The 9,037-nt window shown below is 38.9% G+C and overlaps 2 protein-coding genes across 2 annotated transcripts; both read left to right on the top strand.

Annotated features, from left to right (window-relative positions):
• The first annotated feature begins 128 nt into the window (after window positions 1-128).
• LOC113644843 (pleckstrin homology domain-containing family F member 2-like) lies at window positions 129-3,364 on the top strand. Its single transcript, XM_027149974.2, has 2 exons — window positions 129-389; window positions 1,902-3,364. The coding sequence occupies exon 2, from the start codon at window positions 1,921-1,923 to the stop codon at window positions 2,644-2,646; it is 726 nt and encodes a 241-aa protein (XP_027005775.2). The 5' UTR covers window positions 129-389; window positions 1,902-1,920; the 3' UTR covers window positions 2,647-3,364.
• An 816-nt stretch (window positions 3,365-4,180) lies between these two features.
• LOC113644841 (serine/threonine-protein kinase pim-1-like) lies at window positions 4,181-7,873 on the top strand. Its single transcript, XM_027149972.2, has 7 exons — window positions 4,181-4,435; window positions 5,551-5,844; window positions 5,928-6,022; window positions 6,353-6,403; window positions 6,562-6,934; window positions 7,017-7,193; window positions 7,312-7,873. The coding sequence occupies exons 1-7, from the start codon at window positions 4,408-4,410 to the stop codon at window positions 7,470-7,472; spliced, it is 1,179 nt and encodes a 392-aa protein (XP_027005773.1). The 5' UTR covers window positions 4,181-4,407; the 3' UTR covers window positions 7,473-7,873.
• Window positions 7,874-9,037: the final 1,164 nt, after the last annotated feature.

Genomic DNA, 9,037 nt, shown 5'->3' with positions numbered 1-9,037 from the left:
TCTGGACCCTAACACACGCACACACTGACCTATCAACACAGTAATACATCCATGTAGCTAATGGTTAAATTCTGCTAATTTACTGTATTCTATGCTTCTATTCTGTTCTGGAATTGTCGTGGAATTAGCACGTGAACGGAACTGGGAGACGCCACCTTACCCTTTAAAACATCTCACATGCAGGAGAAGAGTTATGTGCTGTTAGTAGCGAATACAAAACGATATAAAAAGTATATTCCTTTAAAAAAAAAAAAAAAGAATACCTGAGTGATTTACCGTCGTAAGAAATCAGTGGAAAGTGAATCAGAGCGTAAAGCGCCACCTTTCGGAGTGTTACAGAGTGAAAACAACGCCGTTACCATGGTTTTTTAGATCATGTACTCCCACAGGTATGTGATTTTTACCCAGATTTTTATCAAAAATGTCTAATAATATATAGATGTATTGTTGTTGACCTGCTGAAGGGTCACTGAAATGAAAATGGGTTTAATTCGAACCTTAGTAACTAGAGAAAAAAAAAGGAGAAAACCTATCAGTTAAACCCAAAGTTTGTGTCAGTGAAGAGTTCATAAATAAAAATGTATAAATCGAATAGATAGCCATAATATTGTGTAAACCATTATTGTGAATATTAGTAAAGTGGGACACTTTAACTTATGTATCTTAAGTGTAAACTCACTGAACCAATTTCCTTACTGACTTCATGCTCGGGAAGTAATGGGTTACATTGTGGTTTAATGGTAAGAAAAATATCAGCTATATGATACAAACCGTTAAAAATGTTTAAGATAAAAATATAACTAGATGCACTCACTTCTCACTTTATTAGGAACACTTACACATTCATGCAATTGTCCACCCAGCCAATTATGTGGCAGCAGTACAATATGTTGGTGCCAGTTGAGGTCCAAGCAGAACGTTGCCCATTGTCGGCTTACTGCCTTCCTATAGTGCATCCTGGTGCCATTTGTTTCCCAGATAGTGTCGCATATGTATGTACCCGAATATGTACAAATCTGTCGAAATCTGTGTTAGTGTGCACTTTTCCTTTGCCGAGATAATCCATCCACCTCACACTGTATCGGGGTGGCTATCTCAGACGATCTGAGGTGAAGATGCTTTATGTGGAAGTCCTGGGCTGGTGTGGTGGACTGCCGTTGTGAGGCCGGTTGGATGCACTACCAAATTGTCTGAAACGCTTATGGTAGAGAAATGAACATTCAATTCATGAGCAACAGCTCTGGTGTACATTCCTGCGGTCAGCATGCCAATTGCATGCTCCCTCAAAACTTGCGTCATCTGTAGTGCTGGGTGAGTGCTGCACATTTTAGATTGGCCTTTTATTGTGGCCAGCCTAAGGCACACATCTGCAATAATCATGCTGTGCCACACCTGTGAGGTGGATGGATTATCTTGGCAAAGGAGAAGTGCACACTAACACAGATTTGTGAACAATATTTGAGAGAAATAGGCCTTTTGTGTGCATAGAAATATCCTTAGATCTTTGAGTTCAGCTCATGAAAAATGGGGGCAAAACAAAAGTGCTTCGTTTATTTTTTTGTTCAGTGTATATGCCACACACACAATCTTATGTGTGGATACATTTCACCTCAGCCAATGTTGTCAAAATGTCATTAAAAAAAAAAAAGTAATATATTGCATGCGTCAGCTTATGACCAACTAACTGTATAAAATAAAATTCTGACCAATGCAGTTGTATAAACAAAAGTATAAAATACAGTTTGTATAAATTTCCCTAAATTTCTGATTAATTCCCATGAATTCCCGGTAAGTTTCCAAATTTGAATATTTCCAAAATTCCCCAGATAAAGTTCCTATATAAAGTTTCCGCCCCTTTGCATCCCTAATAGTGTAATTTATTGGTCCTTTCTTCTCTCTAGCTTGCTAGGTTACTGAAAGATGGCAGATCGCTTGGCAAATAGCGAAGCTAACTCCAAGCACATTGCGGTCGTGGAGGGCTGCTTCGGTACAGCTGGACAACCGCTGGCCGTCCCAGGCCGTGTGCTTATTGGAGAGGGTGTGCTCACCAAGCAGTGCCTCAAAAAGCCCAAGGCCTGCCAGTTTTTCCTTTTCAATGACATTTTGGTGTATGGCAACATCGTCATCCCGAAAAAGAAGTACAACAAGCAGCACATCATCCAGCTGGAGAGTGTCACTATCGACACAGTGCCTGATGAGGGAGATCTGCGTAATGGCTGGCTCATCAAAACACCAACCAAGTCGTTTGCAGTGTATGCCGCAACAGCCTCAGAGAAAACGGAGTGGATGAACCACATCACTAAGTGTGTGTCGGATCTGCTGGAGAAGAGCGGCAAATCGCCCACAGGAGAGCACGCGGCCGTATGGGTACCCGACTCGGAGGCGACAGTGTGCATGCGATGCCAAAAGGTAAAGTTCACGCTGTTCAGAAGGCGCCACCACTGCAGGAAGTGTGGCTTTGTCGTGTGTGGTCCTTGTTCTGAGAAGAAGTACCTGTTGCCCAGTCAGTCATCCAAGCCTGTGCGTGTATGCGAGTTCTGCTATGATCAGCTCTCCACGGGGGCGACTCTACCACCACGCTCGAACTCATACAGCCGCACTAACAACATCTCTGAGGACGAGGATGAAGACAATAGCAGTGACTGAGAAAAGGAACCTTCGCTTTTGCTATTTTAGGATTATTTTCAGTTCAGGTCCCAGTGATTTAGTGTCTTGTTTCTCATTAAAGGTTTTGAAATTAGAAAAGGTTTAGAAACAGTAGAAATTCTGACCAATCCCACTCACTTTTGTAGAAAATTCAGATCAACCCTGTTCACTCCTGCAGTTAGGTTGTGCAGTACCACCTGTTAGCCATAATTAGTTTAGTTTATTTACATCCTTGATATTTTCTAATGAAATTAGTTGGCAAATTTTTCCAAGATATAAACAAAGTAAGTAATTTAAACTACAGCAACACTGACCAGGATAAAGAAGGAAGGATGGATGGATGGAGCCCATTTTGCACCAGATGTGTAACGACACATCACCCAGCATCCAGTACGTTCCCAGATTTACCACAGTGTTCTTTGTCCCATGAGTTTCATATCAAAATGCCCACAAGACAGTAAGAATTCTGCTCCATTTCACACCACTAAATGGCTGTGTAAAGACAGTAAACCTGCTTGCTAATTTCAAACTCTCTGTACAGATATTTTTTTTCTTTTTCTTGATTCCTTTATATTATTGTTTTGTTTACCAATGAATCATAGACTAGGATATGACACTTGTTTTTCCACAAGGAAGGGTTCTCACACTTTTTCACACAGGGCCATGTGGGTTTGGATTTTGTTTTCCCTTAATAATAAAAACCTTCATTTAAAAACTGCATGTTTTGTTTACTTGTGTTATCTTTAACTAATATTTAAATCTGTTTGATGATCTGAAACATTAAAGTGTGAGAAACAAGCAATTAAAAAAAAATCAAGAAGGGTGCCAACACTTTTTCAGGACACTATACATTAAGTTCATATAATGTGCTAATATAGATAGAAAGTCCCAAAATATAACCTGACGAAGGCCTTTAATGCCATTGTGCCTTCTTAAATATTTTTGTAGAAATGATTGCTGTAAAATACTGCACTTCTTGTTTTTCCCAGTTTCCCAGTGATATCCTGAGAGTATATAACAGTAGCTCCTGTTGGCCCTGCACCGTAGTTCAGTGTCAGAAGTTTACTTTTGAATAACCACAGATTTAAGGAAATAATGTACGATGTCTGTTTAATCATTGACTCTCGGTCCTGTGTAGACATTATGGCAATAATGTTGAGCTCCAAATCTTCTGCATTTAGAACATCTCCCGATCAGTTCTGTTGTATGGACCGCCTTTAAACTGACACCAAAACCGTTTATATGAGTTGCCCGGCTGCTTGATCCTAAATTCACTCACATGAGTATGTGATGGTGGATTCAAAGGCAAAGGGCAAGAATTTTCATTATTTACCTAGCACACACACACACACACTGACCTATCAAAACGGCAAATCATCCATGTATCTAACGGCTAGCTAGTTAGCTAGTGTGCTAACGGTTCAATTTACGGCTAATTTACGTCACTAGTGACGTAAACGGTTACGATTCAATTTAACGGTTCAATTTGCTAACGGTTCAATTTACGGCTAATTTACGTCACTACGCAATTCTATTCTATTCTGGAATTCTCGCGGTACAACCAGTTAATACTGGAAACGTCTCACATGCAGAAAAGGACTTTTGTGCGGTTAGTAGCGAATACAAAACGATATAAAAAGTATATTTCTTTGAAAAAAGAATACCTGAGTGATTTACCGTCGTAAGAAATCAGTGGAAAGTGAATCAGAGCGTAAAGCGCCACCTTTCGGAGTGTTACAGAGTGAAAACAACGCCGTTACCATGGTTTTTAGATCATGTACTCCCACAGGTATGTGATTTTTACCCAGATTTTTATCAAAAATGTCTAATAATATATAGATGTATTGTTGTTGACCTGTTTGAAGGGTCACTGAAATGAAAATGGATTTAATTCGAACCTTAGTAACTAGAGAAAAAAAAGGAGAAAACCTATCAGTTAAACCCAAAGTTTGTGTCAGTGAAGAGTTCATAAATAAAAATGTATAAATCGAATAGATAGCCATAATATTGTGTAAACCATTATTGTGAATATTAGTAAAGTGAACCAATTTCCTTACTGACTTCATGCTGGGGAAGTAACGGGTTACATTGTGGATTGTAACAGCTATAGTATATGATACAAACCGTGTTCAAATGTTTTAAAACTATTAAAAATATTGTAATATAATGTTAAAAAAAGTAAAACTTTATTAGGAACACCTACACATTCATGCAATTGTCCAACAATATGTTGGTGCCAGGTGAGTCAGCATTAGCATTCAGGCTAACTCATTTTAAAGGCTGGATGTTTGAAAGTCAATGTTGACATTTGAAATCACCAAAACAAACACACCCCTAACCCAATGGGTGTCACCCCTGTTTTAGCTCCTCCCACACATACATATGTAACCCAGGCAACTATTATGTATCATTTGGAATTTCTGAAGCATTTTTCAAACATCGTGCAACCCGCCTATAAATCGATGTCTAAGGAGAGGATAAGTTTAGGTATAGTAGTAGTAATAACAATAATAATAATAATAATAATAATAATAATAATAATAATAATAATAATAATAATAATAATAATAATAATGACAGTCCTACTATGAGAATAAGGTGTTCCATGTTTTCAGTATCACATGAAAAATCTCTTATTGAATTATTGCAATTCTATCTTTGTGTGGTGTTTCTTGATTTTTGCTTTTTAAAAGACATTTTTAGGTTTTTATGAAGGTATCTTTCAGATTATATTACACTGGGATGATGGTCAACAGTGACAGAAATGTGAAATTGCTGTGTCTCACTTTCTCACTATTTTAGCAATATTCAACATATATATATGCCTTTGTGTGCATTGCTGCATTATTGCTTGATTATGTGTACAAAGCTGTCCGGAAGAATTAATTCTCTTCCCCTGTTTAGCTTTAAACATCACTCAATGCAGTGAAGTGAAACTGGTCCAATCTTCAAAGATGGCATTAAACACATGTCATGACATGAAAAAACAAAGATGTGTCAAGAGGACCACACGGACAAGGGCAAAGCGGTTACAGGCTGAAAACACCACAGCTCAGATTCAGGGGTGTAAGAGAGACCAGCCCAGTAACCTGACAGATATAGACGAGCCTCAGGTGAAGAGACAGAGAATCCAGATCAGGCCAAAGAAATCTAGACCCTCCAAATTGTCTAGCCAACCTGCTAAACATATTCATAACGGTAAGTCAGAACTTTGGTGAAGTGGATTAAATGTAGGCAGAGTTATGTGAATAAGAGACTCTTAATTGGATGTTTATTTGCAGAACATTGGTTGAATGTGTATGAGGAAGGACAAATGCTGGGATCAGGAGGATTTGGCCGTGTGTTTGCTGGGATACGCAAAGAAGACGGATTGCCAGTAAGTCTTTCCATTTCTGTTTTTACTTTTTTCTCTGACTATTCTTTATATGTAATCAGAAGTAAAGTTGATCAGTTCTACTAATAGCCAGAAAGTAATAACTCAGCACTCTTAACAAAAAAAAATTTCTAAGTTAACCTCCCATTATTTTGACATCTTTTGCTGCTACTTTTGACTTCATGGATCACAAAGATGTTATTCAAAATAAATAATTACCTCTCCTTCATGCATGTCTAAAATTCTATAACCTCACAAGCCAAATGAATCTGAAGACCTATTGTAGTTAATCCATGTATGTAAATGATTTCATTTATGTTCATATCTCCTCAGGTTGCAATCAAATACGTCTCCAAACAGATGGCATATGAAAAACTGCACCTTGTAAGTTTCTTTATCATAATGTTCATCTTACCAATAACTATAACCTAGCACACATACAATTTTTTTAGGTTTCTAAGAATACTTAGATAAGTAGTATTACAAAGGATGGAGTTATAATGTGTGGTACTTATTCTTTCCTTTTTTGTTTCATACTACAGGCAGGATATGGCTGGCTGCCCAGTGAGATAGCTTTGATGATCCTTGCAAACACAGAACCTTCCTGTTCCAACATACTGAAGATGCTGGACTGGTATGAAGAGCCAAAACGCTATATCATAGTCCTGGAACGTCCCGAACCATGTGAGGACCTGAGTGGATTCTGCCTGAAGCAAGGTGATTGCATGACTGAGGTTGAGGCTCGAAAACTGATGTTTCAGCTGATGGAAGCTCTGAAGCATTGTAAGAGCCGTGGTATACTACACCGTGATGTCAAGCCAGAAAACATCCTGATTCAGACAGACATGTTACAAGTTAAGCTATTTGACTTCGGATGCGCAGACATCATCAGAGACTCCTACAATGACTTTGCAGGTATCTGATATGAGACCATAAGTTCTTAGTGGCAGCTAGTACTGTGACTCTTTTTCTAAATCTCGTGCATCTCTGTTAATAGGCACACTTCAATATGCCCCTCCTGAGTGGTATCTACAGGAGCAGTATCTGGCAGACCCAACTACCGTCTGGTCTGTGGGCGTGACGCTGTACAGACTGGTCTGTGGCTGCCTGCCTTTCCAGACCACTAAGGATATAATTAATGGAAATCTGTACTTCCCCGAAAGTCTATCTCAAGGCAAGGAACTAGCATTTTCTTAAAAGGATTATATATTATACAGCAGGTTCTATGTTGGGTTAAATATTAGATTCTTCTTTTTATGTCATTAATTTTTGTATCTGGTATTTTGTAACAGAGTGCATCCATCTGATCGGTTGGTGTTTGAAGGCTAAAGCAGAAGACAGGCCCAGCCTTGAGCAGATAGAGCTTCACAACTGGTTTCACTCAACAGGTGTTTCGAGTGCAAAACTACCGTGCAGGAGGCTGAGATACAAATACGTGTGCAGATACATCTGAACTTTTGTCCTTATCCATTCAAAAGATTTGAATTGTTATTCAGAAAAACAATCAGCTACAACAGTGTGCATTACAGTGGTTTTATTATGGGTAGGGGTGTTGTTAATTCACTGTATCACATGCCATTGTGTGTAGGAAGGAGAGGGTAAAATGAGAGAATTAATATTGCTACTTTAAGAAATGCATTTTTTTTTCTTTGTACCAAACCATCATTATCTCATATTCATTACTTAATTTGCTGTGTTATGATATGCGTGGAAGACTGTGTTTTGTTATGGGAATTAGGATGTACAGAAATATTGATTAGTTTATTTGTAAAGAACAAATGTGAAAAAAAATGTATATATATTTTTGCCACACAACAACAAATGTAAATAAATTCACTTAATTCTGATATTTAATTGAGCTTCTACAGTTTTTACACAGTGATTGTCTACAAGAACGATACACAACAGTCTAATTGTCCATATGCCCTAGAATTAGAGCTTCACTTCACTAACCACACCAGCTTTTATGCAGCTCACTGGCTGAGATACCAGAGCAACCTTTTGATGGAGGTCACATCAAGCTGTGATAACATGAAAAATGTCCCAAAATCACCATGTTAACCTTCTGTGTGTCTTATTCTCTAAAATGATATTTTTAACAAATCTGAATGTTATAAGATACAACAAGCAGGAATTGCTCATACAGAGGGGAATAAACTGGTGTGCAGGATGTGCTACCAGGAACAAGCTGTGCTCAAGTGTTCACTCCTCAGGAGACTTCTTCCTTTCTGCAGCAAATTCTTTTCTTGATAATTTTTAAAAAATTGCCAGAAGTTAGTACAATGCAGAAATCGTGCAACAATTAACATGCACGATGATATGTTGGAAAGGCTTCATGACCCCGGCTTTCTGCGGAGAAACCAAGCCTCTAGTCCTCGGCATCGCCTGATACAGGGGCCCAGGAGAGGGGACACTGAAAGCGGTGCTCGAGGAAATGCTATAGGCTAAAAACAAACCCTAGCCGGCCGGCTCTCCCGTCCATTCTACTCTCCAATGTTTGCTCCCTGGACAATAAACTGGACTACACCCGACTCGAACGCGCTACACGGCGAGAGTTTAATAACTGCTTCGTCTTTGTTTTGAATTGTTGAACTGAATTGAATTGAAATTTAATTGTTTTCATGGAGACGTGGCTCAGCGACAGAGTTCCAGATGCCACCATTCAGCTCGATGGACTAACTTCATTTATAGCCAACAGAAATGCAGCTCTGTGTGGTAAGACTCGCAGTGGTGGTGTGTGTGTTTACATCAACATGGAATGGTGTAAGAACTCTGTGCTTGTTTCTAGTTACTGTTCATCACTAGTGGAGTTTGTCACTGTTAGATGCAGGCCATTTTATTTTCCACGGAAATTCACCACTCTTTACATTGTCGAACTTTACATTTCCCCAGTGCTAATGCTAAAGAGGCGCTAATGCTAAAGAGCTACACGGGGCTATTAGCGATCTACTGTACAGAATGTTCACCCCGACAGATCGCCGGAGATTTCAATCATACAAATCTCAAGTCAGTGCTCCC

Source organism: Tachysurus fulvidraco, chromosome 3 (genome assembly GCF_022655615.1).
Source record: "Tachysurus fulvidraco isolate hzauxx_2018 chromosome 3, HZAU_PFXX_2.0, whole genome shotgun sequence".
Lineage (NCBI taxonomy): Eukaryota > Metazoa > Chordata > Actinopteri > Siluriformes > Bagridae > Tachysurus > Tachysurus fulvidraco.
The sequence above is the reverse complement of the archived record's forward strand: the minus strand, read 5'-3'. Positions and strand labels throughout refer to the sequence as shown.

Bases quoted from the DNA above. Each gene is read 5' to 3' on its own strand.
- LOC113644843 (XM_027149974.2), top strand. From the start codon at position 1,921: ATGGCAGATCGCTTGGCAAATAGCGAAGCTAACTCCAAGCACATTGCG.
- LOC113644841 (XM_027149972.2), top strand. From the start codon at position 4,408: ATGGTTTTTAGATCATGTACTCCCACAG. The intron at 5,845-5,927 runs GTAAGTCAGAAC...GTTTATTTGCAG, and splicing joins TGCTAAACATATTCATAACG to AACATTGGTTGAATGTGTAT. The intron at 6,404-6,561 runs GTAAGTTTCTTT...TTCATACTACAG, and splicing joins CATATGAAAAACTGCACCTT to GCAGGATATGGCTGGCTGCC.